The sequence below is a fragment of the Tamandua tetradactyla genome, chromosome 13 (assembly GCF_023851605.1).
Source record: "Tamandua tetradactyla isolate mTamTet1 chromosome 13, mTamTet1.pri, whole genome shotgun sequence".
NCBI classification, from domain to species: Eukaryota; Metazoa; Chordata; class Mammalia; order Pilosa; family Myrmecophagidae; genus Tamandua; species Tamandua tetradactyla.
The window spans coordinates 90,014,172-90,030,757 of NC_135339.1; the positions used below are offsets into that span (position 1 = coordinate 90,014,172).

General features: G+C 44.9%; 1 protein-coding gene across 1 annotated transcript in view; it reads left to right on the top strand.

Annotated features, from left to right (window-relative positions):
* The window catches only part of DOCK1 (dedicator of cytokinesis 1), a 564,538-nt gene that overhangs the window by 504,329 nt on the left and 43,623 nt on the right, over nucleotides 1-16,586 (top strand). Inside the window, exons 39-40 of the mRNA XM_077126402.1 lie at nucleotides 4,949-5,038; nucleotides 5,879-5,983. Coding sequence (XP_076982517.1) covers nucleotides 4,949-5,038; nucleotides 5,879-5,983 — 195 coding nt within the window. The remainder of the gene's footprint in view (nucleotides 1-4,948; nucleotides 5,039-5,878; nucleotides 5,984-16,586) is intronic.

The window sequence follows — 16,586 nt, forward strand, 5'->3', positions numbered from 1 at the left end:
GACTTCAGTACTATTTATATTATGTTGATTTTCAGTTTATGTCTCCTCACTGGCTTCTGCCCTGTACCCCAGATTTTTCATATCTCTCCACTTACTCCTTGTGTCCATAGATGGTCAGTGGACAGCTCCACCTGTCTTTCCTCTTCCCCAAACCTGCCCCTCCCACCTGGGTTAATATCAGTTCCACCTTCCAATCACTCAGGCCAAAACCTTCCCTCCTTCTCTTCCCTTGCACCCCACATCCAATGCAGAAAATTCTTTTGGCTTTGCTTTCTAAATATACCCAGGAATCTCACCCCTTATTCTAAGCCACAGTTTTCTTCCTACTGGCACAGTAGAAGAGCTCTTGACTGCTCCCTGCTTACACTCTGCCCAACTCCCTTCCGTTCTGAACCCAGCAGCCAGAGTGGGCCTTCTTAAATGTCGTCAGGTCACAGCTTCCTCCCCAGCCCTCTATTGGCTCCTGTCTCATTCAGAGTATAAAGCAAAGCTCTTAAGGTGACTGGAAAGGGCTCTTTGGCCCTGCCCCCTTCTCTCTCTGGCTTCAGCCTCTTCCCCCAGTCTTTCTGGGGCTCCCTCCTTCTCCTCCTTTAAGCTGCTGTTCGGCTGTCACCTTCTTAGTGTGGCCATCTCTGATCCTCCAAATTGAATTCCATCCCATCCACTACCCATCCTAGGATGTCCTGTCTTCTCTGCTTTATTAGACTCTGTAACCCCTTTAATCGACCACTCTCTTACATCCCTCTTTTATGCTGCTGTGGTCTGTCCCTCCTGTAAAGATATAAGCTCCCTTGGTGCCACGGCACCAGCCCTGAGTACCTGGTAGATGTTCAGTATTCCTTGTTGAATGAGGGAGGGGCAGGCAGTTCCTCCAGTCAAACCCTATTTTTCCTTCCTCACTTTTTTTTTCCAAGGCCTTAAAAGCTGAGCAAATATTTTTCTGTTTTGACTGATGAAAAATTGCCATGGGAAAAATAAGCCATGTTGATGAACATGATTTAGCGAGGCAATGATTTCTGAATAAAAGGGACCATCCTGAGAGCTTGTCTGCACAGGAAGCATGATTCATGCTTGAGTCAGGTTGTAGGGCTTTTTCTAAAGGCTCCCCACTCTGCCCAAGGCGCATTCTAGCTGGTTTCCATGCCCCACTGCCCCGTTAGACCACCTTTCTCCCAGGGTCAGTCCAGCCCTGTGCATGATGGGAGCGGCATGGCATCTGTGCTGCGTGATGGGCCACTTGGAGCTACAGACCACAGAGAGAAGGGCCCATGGCTCCAGTCCCAGCATGCCTTTGGAAGAGGGTGTGTCCTTTGCTCAGATCAGTCAAAGCCAGTTGAAACACCAATAGGACAAAGGATGGGGCTTGGCTCATGGAAAGGCAGAGTGGAGGTGCCAGCAAGGAGTGTGGTTCTGAAAGGATTAAGAGGCCAGTTTGCCTGTCCCTTAGCAAGGCCACACCCTTGGGTGTCCCTGTAGCCTCTGCCTGGACACACATTTTGCTCTTGGCTTCCAGCCTCGCATCCAAAAGGGAGTGGGTGGAGAGAGGCTGTCACTCTCAGCACTCCTGGTGACTGACTCCTGTCACTCCTGGACTGACACTGGGCCACCTTGGTGGCCGATGCAGAGGGATCTCAAAACACCACCCTTCCACACCAGTAGACTTTAAGTTATGTAAATGTCACACACCTATGTGGAGTGTGAAAATTCAAGGACCATTGAGAGTGTCTCTTCCCAAGAAGTATCTAGAAAATTAGATGAATTTTAGATGAATGCCTGAAAACCAAGCAGCCCATAAAACATCCTCACAGGGTAAGCTGTGTAGAGCTGGTAAACAACTTAAACCCAAGTCACCCACCTACATTTGAACTATTAGTATGAGCCACGCGTCCTGGCTGGCAGCTTTTCTGCCATCTGCTGCTTCTCACTTCTCCTGTGAGATCAGTGTTGTCATTCCATCAGGCCAGTCATTCATAAACCTTCTAGTTCTTGGTACGAATCCAGTAGCTGATACATTCTTTGATTCCACCTCTGTCTTGGAACTAAAGAAGGAGTTTCATCAGCAAAGAAAGCTTTCTATTTGTAGAACTTTAAGAAATGGAGCTTCCAGAAACCTGCAGCTTCAGAATGTTGGGAAAAAGATTATCATCTCAAGAGAGTATAGCTAATATCGGCTGTTCAAAAGAAGTGGTAGAGAGAGAGAGTGCGCCATGCTGCAAGTAAACCAGCAATTTCAAGAAGGCCATAAAATGGATTAAGGATTTCACATCAGAAAGTAAAGTTGTCTGCTGATACGGTGCTTTTTCATTTGCAGCTGCAGTAAACCTCATAAGCCTATAGCTCTTCTAAGAAAGGAGCAAACCTGTGGTGTTCAATTCCAGAGGTTAAAGCGATTCGTTCACTGAGATAATCTAAACCTAGATCATATTGAATCTCTTTTCTCTCTGGCACTGAAATATTTTCCAAGGTCTTCACATGGGAAATATGAATTACCCATGCTGTCTTTAGAGCCTCCTTCAATTAAAAGTAGATGAAAATCTCCTTAATGCCAGATCCTTTAAAACATCCTGGGAGGAGGTGGGGCTGTGTTATTTATAGAGAATCTGGTGAAAAAGACAACCAGGTAATCTCAGGGAGAATCAGATAAGATATTTATTCAAGACTCATATTTCTTTTAAAAACAATTACTTTTGATATGCATTTCAAACATCTCATCTGTCATGTAGGATAAAAACCAGATTAGGCTTTTACTCGGTAGTGACTTAGCAACCCCAGCATTGAGGCAGCTAAGAATGTGTGTTGGCCTGCAGGAAATTCAAGAAAAATCCAGTGAAAGAGAGCTACAAGCAAAGGTAATGTTTTCTTTGAAATGGAAATGTGCTCGGGGCTGAGTTGGTCACACTGGAGCTTAAAAGAAACATTAAAAGTGAGAGAGGTTCCCCCTTCCTTGAGATGTGAGCCTGGACTCTTGGTACAGGACATGCAGAATATATGGAGCTGGAGATTGAGCCATTCAGAAACCACAAGGCAGCTTTGAGGTCTTCAGCAGCAGGGAGCAGAGGGGTCTGGGAAGTAACCGAGTCGCAGCGCATGTGGACAGTTGAAGGGACATCTTGGACGCTTTCCCTCCTCCATGGGCACTTGTCCTTTCTCTGCAATCTTTTTCTGCTGTGGGCTTATTTGTATTTTTTGTTTGTCAAAGTGTTAAAATGTTGTATTTATTCCAGAAGAACATTTTTCCTCATCAAAAATAACAGGTTATTTTTGTTCAGTAGTAGCTATTGAAAAGAACATTTTCTGAGCATTTGAGTAAAATGATTTTCTTAACTTTAATGGATGCTCCACTAATGAGTAAGAGTGGGGCCATTCTAATAGGGAAGAACAGGGACTTGAGGTGGGATGGGGCACAGTGCCAAGGGTGGGCCAGGTGGGGACCTGCAGTTGGGCCCTGCATAGTATCCTTTGAAGCCCATCCTGGCGGGGGTGGAGGAAGGGGAGTAGATGAAAGTGCAGATGCAGGATCACCAAGAACAAAGAACTTTGGGAAGGGACCAAGCAGGGCTGAGCCCTCTCTCTGCCACCTATCAGCTGGTCACTGTTGGGCAAGTTACCACTTCTCTGGTCCTTAACTTCCTTATCTACAAAATGGGTATAAGAAAGATGCCCACTTGACAAGGGAGTTGAGAGGATTAAACAAGAGAACACAGGTGGCGTGGGGCTGGACAGGAAGAAGCTTGAAGTAACTCTGAGCCACTCTGGCTGTCCTGGCTGTGGTGGTCGCATTTGTGGGCTTGGTGGTGATGGTTACATCCGCCAGTGTGTGTCCAGCATTCCATCAAAGTTATGGCAGGAATGGCAGCTCATCCTAATGATGAACCATCTTGTAAGGTTGATGGCAGTTGAGAGGTGGGTGATTCGTGGCTGAGCACCCAGTATATGGAGCAGAGCAAAGCTTTCCTAATTCCATACCTACAACCTTCAGTTGTGTTCAGTTAACATTGTTGGGCAGGCCCAGGGTTAAGGTCTAGAGGCCTTAGAGATTGATGTTGTACAGACCCTACCCTCAAGGGACTTGTAGTCTCCGAGGAAGAACAGCAAAGGATCGTTCCAGTTTCAATACATTACTGCAGGTTTTGAAATACTGGGATCCCGGGGTCCCTGTGGGAGCCCAGCGTGGAGTGGGTGTCATCCAGGAAGGCTGGAGATGGCAATTCCTCCATATTTTCCAGGTTCTTCTCAAGTAAACGACTTTATTTTTCCCACGGAGAATAAGGAGAATGCAGGCCTCCTATAGATTAACTTTCTATTCCACCGTTTATCAAAAGTTATCAGCATTTTCAGACATCGGTTGCCGTTTTCACTCTACTACCATAAAAAATCCCCCCTTTTAAAATGATGGCAGGGTTTACATATATCCTCACTGTATCTGCACATAGAAACAGAACTTCTTGCAAGCCTTAATTTAGGGTTGAAATATATCCTGGTCTTTCTGAAAGTTAATGCTCTTTGACAAAGCAGTTATTAAGTGTGTCAGTTTGGGAAAGCAGCCAAATCAGGCCCTACTTTCTACATAGCTGCCCCTTGTAGCCTCATAATGCCTTGTGGTTTCTCTTCACTGGTGGTGCCGCTGCCTTCTGACAAACAGGCTTCGGTGGCCATACATGGCAGCCGGAGAGAGGGACCGGGCAGAAGGGAACCTGCCCCACAGAGCAGAGGCCTGGGCGATTGGTGAGCCCCGGCTGGCCAGTTAGTAAACTGCTGCCCACTCAAGAGGCAGGGGAGACAGGCTGCTGGAAAATATTTCTGTTTTTCCAAAATTATTCCAGGAGTGTATTTCAGATTAATCAAATGCATTTCTAAATTGTATTGTTTAAGAATGATTGCATTAGCTGGATACCTGGATTTGGGTTTGGGTTTTTCTTTCTATTTTTTCTTTCTTTTTTCTTAACAGATGTGGGAGGAGGCCATTGCCTTGGGCAAGGAACTTGCTGAACAGTATGAAAATGAAATGTTTGATTATGAACAACTCAGTGAGTTGCTGGTAGGTCTTTATTTCTCTCCATTTAAATGAGCACAGGCAATCTCAGCTTGTGTTACTGGAGTTTCTCTTTCCTTGGCCATGGGTCCTCATTTTGCCATGGAGGTGCTCTTATTTGATTTGCTGGTTGCTTCTAAGTATTCACATTTTTTTCCCACATCAGCTTGGGTAACCCAAAGAATAAGAGCGATGTATGTGTAAACACCTGCTGAGCCTGTGTCTGCAGTGGTCTTGGTGGCCCCAAATACTGAGGGTGTCAGCTGGTTTAAAGCTGAGTTCCTTCCATAGGAGGAGAGAGGGCAGCTACTTCCCAGGACTGACTGCTGCCGTGCAAGCATGGTTGGTCACAGTTACTTTGCTCAACTACATCCTGTTTGTGCTCAGCAGATCTGCTGTAAAGATGCTGTAATGCATTAATCATTACATTATCATTAATGCAGAGAAGGTTCTGTTCATTTCAGTTCTTCTTGAATGTTTCCTAGTATCTGAGCCATATATATATATATATATAAACATACTAAGGATAGGCTGTTTAATCAGAAGAAAAACCAATTCAGTGGCCCCTCCTTAGTCATTGAAAATACCCATAAATTATAACTGATTGCCAAGTTTGACTTTTTGGTCAGATTCCCTTGCTGAATGATGGAGAAAGAGGGAAAATATGGTTGAAATTATGTTTTGAGATTGAATTCAGATGCATCTATGCCCTGCCCCGGCCTTCACACTTCCCCACCTTCCACAAGTTGTCAGAGCCCTAAGATGCTTCCAGAAGAATCTGGAGGAATGGATGCTCAGCTACTCTTCTCAAAACTGAAAATGTGTTTCTTTTTTTTTTCCTTTCAGAAAAAACAGGCTCAGTTTTATGAAAACATCGTCAAAGTGATAAGACCTAAACCCGACTATTTTGCCGTTGGCTACTATGGACAAGGCTTCCCCACATTCCTTCGGGTAAATTCTGATTCTGCTTCATCTGAGCCGAGTTGGCTCCAGCACCTGCCAGTCCGGGGAAGAGCTGGACTTGGCATGGGGGGCGGGAGGGTCAAGGGCTGACTCTGGGTTAGCTTACAGTACAAGAAAGATTGGTCGTGTTTTCTTTTTTTCACACATAATTTTTCCATCTGATTTTTCTTAAAAAGAACTCTGCTCCAGAAATTTGTGTCTTTTCAATTACATGAAAAATCAGAAATGGATCTTAATAGCCACAATGCTGAACACTGAACCCCTCTCCATTCCCAAGCCTGGCATGATCGAATCAGGAACCTCGATTGTTGGTCAGCAGCCTGAATTACCAATATTCATATGGGGACAGAAGGGAAGTTACAAAGATAAATGCTACCTGGCCCGTTAGTAGAATTTAAAAGGTTTCTCAAAACCACATTCTGAGAGGCTGTTGACCAGGGGGTCATGCTTTCCTGGCACTTCTTAGGACATTTCAGGATGTGGTTTTCTCTTCTCATCCTGGAAAACCAGGCGTGGGTCCCGTGGTTTTGTGGAGGCCGAAACTGCCATGGGTCACAACTCTGTGGGGCAGTTGAGACCACTGAGGAAGCATTCCTCCACCAGGGACAGGGTCCTTTGGCCCCCAGGCATTGCCGACAGCCTGGGATGTTGTTTTCTGCAGGCCCTGGCAGGGAGCCAGCCATGCCCTTGATGGGGACAGGCCACTCTGTACAGGAACCCAGCAGGGGCCTGCACAGAGGCGACCAGCTGACCTACTCCCCCAGTGTCCTGCCCGAGTGGCTGAGGGGTCAGGTCATGTCCCTGTCACTGCCGGGGTCAGTCTCTGGACACGATCGCCTTCCTCATGCCACCGAGGCAGTGTATGTCTGAGGTGGCGGTGCATCAGAAACCCAGACTCTGAAAACTGCCTTCCCTTCCAAATGATGAACAAAAGATGCCTGTTATAATCCCCACTTTAGGGAGGAATTGGAAATTAACTTTATTCTAAATCGAAAAAGAATACCCAAAGCAAAAGGATATAATGAACTGAGAGGTGAAGTTGCCTCGAGTCGCCGAAGGTGTTAATTACGTGTGCCTCTGTGTGTGTGCAAGTGTGAGAGAGAGACCCCCGGTCCTGGCAGACCCTGCTGTGCCGAAATGTAGGGGGGAGGGTGTGGTCCCCTGTGGACACTGAGCCACCCATGATTTAAGGCCACTAAATACAGCTCCGTGCGCCCTGCCAAGCGAGGCAGCGGCCCGCCATGAATGCATGAGTGAGGGGTGGGGGGACCCCACGTTCCCAAGCCCAGGTGCACCCAGAAGGCTCCGGGGACGGCCTTGAGTCACCTCCCCGTGCAGAGGACAAAATGCAAAGTGAGAATAGAGAGTTTAGCAGGCTCGATTAATATGGGACGGACTTTCCCGCCACACTTGAATGGATCTGTGGGCTGTGGCAATGTATTTATTATGCTTCACAGATCACCTGCCAGGGGTCAATCTGACAATGACATTGGCAGTTACAGAAAAGTGGGCGGAATTATTAGGCCGCCCCGTGCAGTTCCTGGAGAGTCGACTCTGAGAGCTGACGAGCTGCTCCTTTGCTTTGTTTTTCTCTAAGAATTGATTGCGTGTTTTCTTTGCATTCATGTTGATATTTAGAGTCCCTACAAGGGATGGATACCTTTGTCTATATGTACGTTTTCCTCTCATTTTCATGTTTGAAGGGACCACTTCAGAATGCAAAGTAATTGACATTTCTAGAAAATGTTGTTAGCATTTTCATCTGTAACTCACTAGCATTTTTCTATGAAAGCCTTTATATACATTTTTATTATTACATCTTTCTTGTACTGTAAAACATAATAAATGCATGCTGGTTTCATTGTAGCTTATTGTACATTACATCTTACTGAACTTCTGAAATGTTTAGCTTTATGTAGCCTTAAAATATGCGCATACTGCCTATTTATATTTCTAATTAAGACTACATATTACTTTGGTTTCTGTTTCACATTAGTTTCTTAGAGAAATAGAACATTTTTCTTCCATAATGGTAGTTTAAGACATACCTAAGCCAAAGTGAAAAAAAATTCAATTCTTAAACTGTTCCTTCGGCAGTAATTTATACTACCTCAGAATAAATTCGGACTAAGGGAAGGGAAAGAATTGATTGAATACCATAGGCTCTTTGCCTTTTTCAAAATTAATTAGACAAATTTTACTTGACTTCAAGCTGCGCTTTCTGAGATAAATATAAAAATATGCAGTAAAATGCTCTAATCTCTCCCTCTCTATCTAACCCTCCTTCTTCTTTCCCTCCCGTTTCCTTCCTTTCCTTCCCTACCATCTCCTTCTGTCTCCCTCCTTTCCCCCTTTTCTCCCTGTCCCTCTGTTCCTCCTCCCTTCCCCCCAGCTCTCTTTCCCTTTCCCTCCCTCTCCCTCTCCCCTCTCTTTCCTCTCTCGTTCTCTCCCACTGTCCCCCGCCTCCCCCCTTCCCCACAGCTGGGCAGGGGTGACTGCAGACGTGGCATGGCTGTAGCTGGGCCAGAGCAGGCCAGTCCAGGACTCTTGCCCGATGCCCAGGCAGAGCCCGTGCTACAAGCCCCACCTGGAGGAGCCCAGCTCCTCCTGCCCCTGTGGCCGCTGCTCCCGCCCTCTTCCTTGCTGCGGTTCTAGTTGGGGTTCAGGCCACCTGGGGATGGGGGGGCGGGTGGGGGAGACTGCAGGCTTCAGAGCCAGCAGTGGCATGGCAGCGCCCTCCCATTGCCACCTGCCGGGCCGCAGGTAACACTCAGGATGCGCTCCTTGAATCAAGTTAAATGATAGGAGAGGAACTTTCCTAACAGATAAAGCTAGAGTAGCCGTGTAGCGGCCATTCCCGCTTATGCCCCTAGAGGGTCACCTGCCATCCAGGACCGGCCCCCATTGGACTCTCCAACTTGGAATTGGTGGAGGTGACAAAGGTGTGATTTGTGATGCCCAGAGCACGGTCCTTGAAGTGGGCTCTCATCTTACCTGTCGTTCAGTTATAAGTAATTACCCATAAACTGCTCTGACTAAAGTCGGGGCGCTTCCCTGACCCCCCAGCCCCTTGCCACCAGCAGAGGCCAAGAGGCCTTTGCCCCTGGTCTGCCGACCTCTCAGGAGCATCTTCTGGAGACTCAGCCCTGGGCCGCTGCTCAGCCTCAGCACTCTTAAATTCCTGTTGGCCATGACACTACCCAGCTAGGGCCTCACTGAAAACCACGGACCCCTCGTCCGCCGGCACTGGCCACCCTGACCCCTTCTGCGCTTTTCTTGTGGGCTTCCCAGTGCTCCCTTCCTGCTTTCTCACTTGCTTGGTGCTGCCACAGACCAGTGTCCCACCAGACTCCTTGGCCCTGAGTCCCCTGCGTCCAGCAGCTCTTGCTCATGTGCCTGTGGCCTCTTCGTGCTCTCCCGATGGAAAGGATCGAAGCGATTCCAAGTCGTTCTCAAGTTAAATGACATTAAAAAAAAAAAAAACCCGGGAGATCCAAGATGGCGTCTTAGTAAGGTACATGCGTCTTAGTTCCTCCAACTCCAAATCAACTAATAGGTGAACAGAAACAGTACAAAACAACTCCCGGGGCTACAGCAGGGAATGGACACACAGCGTAACCAAGTCTGGGCTGGCTAGTCTGACTGCGAAACTCAGCTGCGGTGAGTGAGATCCCCGAGCGGCGGGCGATTTCCCGAGCAGCCGCAGCTGCGGCGGTCCGAGCTAATCCCTCCCTCCTTCCGGGGCTGACTGAGAGACTCAGAGAGACAAGCTTCCCAGCCAAGGCGGCCGGCGCCACACTTTTGCGGGCGGCTTCGAGTCCGCGACTACAAGTCTCGGATCAGAGGGCTATCCAAAGTCTGGGCTGGCAAGTCTGATTCCGAGTCTTGGCTGCGGCGAGACCCCCGAGCGGCCGCAGCTGCGGCAGTCCGAGCTAATCCCTCCCTCCTTCCGGGGCTGGCTGAGGGACTCGGAGAGACAAGCTTCCCAGCCAAGGCGGCCGGCGCCACACTTTTGCGGGCGGCTTCGAGTCCGCGACTACAAGTCTCGGATCAGAGGGCTATCCAAAGTCTGGGCTGGCAAGTCTGATTCCGAGTCTTGGCTGCGGCGAGACCCCCGAGCGGCCGCAGCTGCGGCAGTCCGAGCTAATCCCTCCCTCCTTCCGGGGCTGGCTGAGGGACTCGGAGAGACAAGCTTCCCAGCCAAGGCGGCCGGCGCCACACTTTTGCGGGCGGCTTCGAGTCCGCGACTACAAGTCTCGGATCAGAGGGCTATCCAAAGTCTGGGCTGGCAAGTCTGATTCCGAGTCTTGGCTGCGGCGAGACCCCCGAGCGGCCGCAGCTGCGGCGGTCCGAGCTAATCCCTCCCTCCTTCCCGGGCCGGCTGAGAGTATCGGAGAAGTAAGTTCCCCAAGCCGAGGCAGGCGGCGCCCTTCTTGTGAGGGCGGCTTCGAGTCTAGGCTTTAAGTCCGCGGCTACGAGTCCCGGATCAGAGGGCTATCCAAAGTCTGGGCTGGCTAGACTGACTGCGAGACTCGGCTGCAGTGAGACCCCCGAGCGGCGTGCGATCTCCCGATCAGCGGCAGCTGCGGTGGTCCGAGCTACTCCCTCCCCCCTTTCCGGGCCGGCTGAGAGTATTGGAGAAGCAAGTTTCCCAAGCCGAGGCAGGTGGCACCCCTCTTTTGCGGGCGGCTTCGAGTCTCTGCTTCAAGTTCGCGGATACGAGTCTCAGATAGGAGGGCTATCCAAGCCGCGGAAGCCCCCCCCCCACGGGAGGCTTCCTGGTCCGGTGGGGAATCCCCCAGGCCCGCTGTGGCCCGCAACCAGCCACAGGGTCCCCTCAAGCCGCGGCAGCTGACACCCCCACCACGCACGGCCCCTGAACCAACGGAGAGATTTGGATCCGAAAGCCCCAGGCCACGGAGATCGGTGACTGGGGGAGACCCATTCCAAACACTTGAGACAAACGTGTGCCACGTGCGCCACATACTGGGCAAGATAAGAAAAACAGAACCCAGAGATTTCACAGAAAAATCTTACAACCTTGCTGGGTCCAACACCCAGAGAAATCTGAATAAATGCCCAGACGCCAGCAGCAGAAGATAACTGTCCACGCTCAAAAGATTGAGAATATGGCCCAGTCAAAGGAACAAACCAATAGCTCAAATGAGACACAAGAGCTGAGACAACTAATCCTGAATATACGAACAGAAATGGAAAACCTCTTCAAAAATGAAATCGATAAATTGAGGGAGGACATGAAGAGGACATGGGCTGAACATAAAGAAGAAATAGAAAAACTGAAAAAACAAATCGCAGAACTTATGGAAGTGAAGGATAAAGTAGCAAACATAGAAAAAATAATGGATAGTTACAATGATAGATTTAAAGAGACAGAAGATAGAATTAGTGATTTGGAGGATGGAACATCTGAATTCCAAAAAGAAACAGAAACTATAGGGAAAAGAATGGAGAAATTTGAACAGGGTATCAGGGAACTCAAGGACAATATGAACTGCACAAATATACGTGTTGTGGGTGTCCCAGAAGGAGAAGAGAAGGGAAAAGGAGGAGAAAAACTAATGGAAGAAATTTTCACTGAAAATTTCCCAACTCTTATGAAAGACCTAAAATTACAGATACAAGAAGTGCAGCGCACCCCAAAGAGATTAGACCCAAATAGGCGTTCTCCAAGACACTTACTAGTTAGAATGTCAGGTCAATGAGAAAGAGAGGATCTTGAAAGCAGCAAGAGAAAAACAATCCATCACATACAAGGGAAACCCAATAAGACTATGTGTAGATTTCTCAGCAGAAACCATGGAAGCTAGAAGACAGTGGGATGATATATTTAAAATACTAAAAGAGAAAAACTGCCAACCAAGACTCCTATATCCAGCAAAATTATCCTTCAAAAATGAGGGAGAAATTAAAACATTCTCAGACAAAAAGTCACTGAAAGAATTCGTGACCAAGAGACCAGCTCTGCAAGAAATACTAAAGGGAGCATTAGAGTCAGATACAAAAAGACAGAAGAGAGAGATATGGAAAAGAGTGTAGAAAGAAGGAAAATCAGATATGATATATATAATACAAAAGGCAAAATGTTAGAGGAAAATATTATCCAAACAGTAATAACACTAAATGTCAATGGACTGAATTCCCCAATCAAAAGACATAGATTGGCAGAATGGATTAAAAAACAGGATCCTTCTATATGCTGTCTACAGGAAACACATCTTAGACCCAAAGATAAACATAGGTTGAAAGTGAAAGGTTGGGAAAAGATATTTCATGCAAATAACAACCAGAAAAGAGCAGGAGTGGCTATACTAATATCCAACAAATTAGACTTCAAATGTAAAGCAGTTAAAAGAGACAAAGAAGGACACTATATACTAATAAAAGGAACAATTAAACATGAAGAAATAACAATCATAAATATTTACGCACCGAACCAGAATGCCCCAAAATACGTGAGGAATACACTGCAAACACTGAAAAGGGAAATAGACTCATATACCATAATAGTTGGAGACTTCAACTCACCACTCTCATCAAGGGACAGAACATCTAGACAGAAGATCAACAAAGAAATAGAGAACCTGAATATTACTATAAATGAACTAGACTTAATAGACATTTATAGGACATTACATCCCACAACAGCAGGATACACCTTTTTCTCAAGTGCTCATGGATCATTCTCAAAAATAGACCATATGCTGGGTCACAAAGCAAGTCTTAACAAATTTAAAAATATTGAAATCTTACACAACACTTTCTCGGACCATAAAGGAATGATGTTGGAAATCAATAATAGGCAGAGTGCCAGAAAATTCACAAATACGTGGAGGCTCAACAACACACTCCTAAACAACGAGTGGGTCAAAGAAGAAATTGCTGGAGAAATTAGCAAATACCTCGAGGCGAATGAAAATGAAAACACAACATATCAAAACTTATGGGACGCAGCAAAGGCAGTGCTAAGAGGGAAATTTATTGCTCTAAATGCCTATATCAGAAAAGAAGAAAAGGCAAAAATTCAGGAATTAACTATCCATTTGGAAGAACTGGAGAAAGAACAGCAAGCTAACCCCAAAGCAAGCAAAAGGAAAGAAATAACAAAGATTAGAGCACAAATAAATGAAATTGAAAACATGAAAACAATAGAGAAAATCAATAAGGCCAGAAGTTGGTTCTATGAGAAAATCAATAAGATTGATGGGCCCTTAGCAAGATTGACAAAAAGAATAAGAGAGAGGATGCAAATAAATAAGATCAGAAATGGAAGAGGAGACATAACTACTGACCTCACAGAAATAAAGGAGGTAATAACAGGATACTATGAACAACTTTACGCTAATAAATACAACAATTTAGAGGAAATGGATGGGTTCCTGGAAAGACATGAACAACCAACTTTGACTCAAGAAGAGATAGATGATCTCAACAAACCAATCACAAGTAAAGAAATCGAAGCAGTCATTCAAAAGCTTCCTAAAAAGAAAAGTCCAGGACCAGACGGCTTCACATGTGAATTCTATCAAACATTCCAGAAAGAATTAGTACCAACTCTCCTCAAACTCTTCGAAAAAATCGAAGTGGAGGGAAAACTACCTAACTCATTCTATGAAGCCAACATTACCCTCATACCAAAACCAGGCAAAGATATTACAAGAAAAGAAAACTACAGGCCGATCTCTCTAATGAATATTGATGCAAAAATCCTCAATAAAATTCTAGCAAATCGTATCCAACAACAACACATTAAAAGAATTATTCATCATGACCAAGCAGGATTCATCCCAGGTATGCAAGGATGGTTCAACATAAGAAAATCAATTAATGTAATACACCATATCAACAAATTAAAGCAGAAAAATCACATGATCATCTCAATTGATGCAGAGAAGGCATTTGACAAGATTCAACATCCTTTCCTGTTGAAAACACTTCAAAGGATAGGAATACAAGGGAACTTCCTTAAAATGATAGAGGGAATATATGAAAAACCCACAGCTAATATCATCCTTAATGGGGAAAAATTGAAAACGTTCCCCCTAAGATCAGGAACAAGACAAGGATGTCCACTATCACCACTATTATTCAACCTTGTGTTGGAGGTTCTAGCCAGAGCAATTAGACAAGAAAAAGAAATACAAGGCATCAAAATTGGAAAGGAAGAAGTAAAACTATCACTGTTTGCAGACGATATGATACTATACGTCGAAAACCCGGAAAAATCCACAACAAAACTACTAGAGCTAATAAATGAGTACAGCAAAGTAGCAGGTTACAAGATCAACATTCAAAAATCTGTAGCATTTCTATACACTAGCAATGAACAAGCGGAGGGGGAAATCAAGAAACGAATCCCATTTACAATTGCAACTAAAAGAATAAAATACCTAGGAATAAATTTAACTAAAGAGACAAAAGACCTATACAAAGAAAACTACAAAAAACTGCTAAAAGAAATCACAGAAGACCTAAACAGATGGAAGGGCATACCGTGTTCATGGATTGGAAGACTAAATATAGTTAAGATGTCAATCCTACCTAAATTGATTTACAGATTCAATGCAATACCAATCAAAATCCCAACAACTTATTTTTCAGAAATAGAAAAACCAATAAGCAAATTTATCTGGAAAGGCAGGGTGCCCCGAATTGCTAAAAACATCTTGAGGAAAAAAAACGAAGCTGGAGGTCTTGCGCTGCCAGACTTTAAAGCATATTATGAAGCCACAGTGGTCAAAACAGCATGGTATTGGCATAAAGATAGATATATCGACCAATGGAATCGAATAGAGTGCTCAGATATAGACCCTCTCATCTATGGTCATTTGATCTTTGATAAGGGAGTCAAGCCAACTCACCTGGGACAGAACAGTCTCTTCAATAAATGGTGCCTAGAGAACTGGATATCCATATGCAAAAGAATGAAAGAAGACCCATATCTCACACCCTATACAAAAGTTAACTCAAAATGGATCAAAGATCTAAACATTAGGTCTAAGACCATAGAACAGTTAGAGGAAAATGTAGGGAGATATCTTATGAATCTTACAATTGGAGGCGGTTTTATGGACCTTACACCTAAAGCAAGAGCACTGAAGAAGGAAATAAATAAATGGGAACTCCTCAAAATTAAACACTTTTGTGCATCAAAGAACTTCATCAAGAAAGTAGAAAGACAGCCTACACAATGGGAATCAATATTTGGAAACGACATATCAGATGAAGGTCTAGTATCCAGAATTTATAATGAGATTGTTCAACTCAACAACAAAAAGATAGCCAACCCAATTACAAAATGGGAAAAAGACTTGAATAGACACCTCTCAGAGGAGGAAATACAAATGGCCAAAAGACACATGAAGAGATGCTCAATGTCCCTGGCCATTAGAGAAATGCAAATCAAAACCACAATGAGATATCATCTCACACCCACCAGAATGGCCATTATCAACAAAACAGAAAATGACAAGTGCTGGAGAGGATGCGGAGAAAGAGGCACACTTATCCACTGTTGGTGGGAATGTCAAATGGTGCAACCACTGTGGAAAGCAGTTTGGCGGTTCCTCAAAAAGCTGAATATAGAATTGCCATACGATCCAGCAATACCATTGCTGGGAATCTACTCAAAGGAATTAAGGGCAAAAACTCAAACAGATATTTGCACACCAATGTTTATAGCAGCGTTATTTACAATTGCAAAGAGATGGAAACAGCCAAAATCTCCATCAACAGACGAGTGGCTAAACAAACTGTGGTATATACGTACGATGGAATATTATGCAGCGTTAAGACAGGATAAACTTATGAAGCATGTAATAACATGGATGGACCTAGAAAACATTATGCTGAATGAGTCTAGCCAAAAGCTAAAAGACAAATACTGTATGGTCCCAATGATGTGAATCGACACTCGAGAATAAACTTGGAATATGTCATTGGTAACAGAGTTCAGCAGGAGTTAGAAACAGGGTAAGATAATGGGTAATCGGAGCTGATGGAATACAGACGGTGCAATAGGACTAGATACAAAAACTCAAAAATGGACAGTACAATAATACCTAATTGTAAAGTAATCATGTTAAAATACTGAACGAAGCTGCATCCGAGCTATAGGTTTTTGTTTTGTTTTGTTTTGTTTGTTTTGTTCTTATTATTATTACTTTTATTTTTCCTCTATATTAACATTCTATATCTTTTTCTGTTATAATGCTAGTTTTCTAAACCGATGCAAATGTACTAAGAAACGATGATCATGCATCTATGTGATGTTAAGAATTACTGATTGCGGGCCGCGGTGGCTCAGCGGGCAAAGTGCTTGCCTGCCATGCCGGAGGACCTCGGTTCGATTCCCGGCCCCAGCCCATGTAAAAAACAAACAAACAAACAAAATACAATAAAACAAGAAAATGTTTAAAAGATGTTTCCCTTTCTTCCTTCCTTCCTTCCATCCTTCCTTCCTTCTCTCTGTCTTTCCTTCCCTTCCTCCCTCTCTCTTTAAAAAAAAAAAAAAAAAAAAAAAAAAAAGAATTACTGATTGCATATGTAGAATGGTATGACGTCAAAAAAAAAA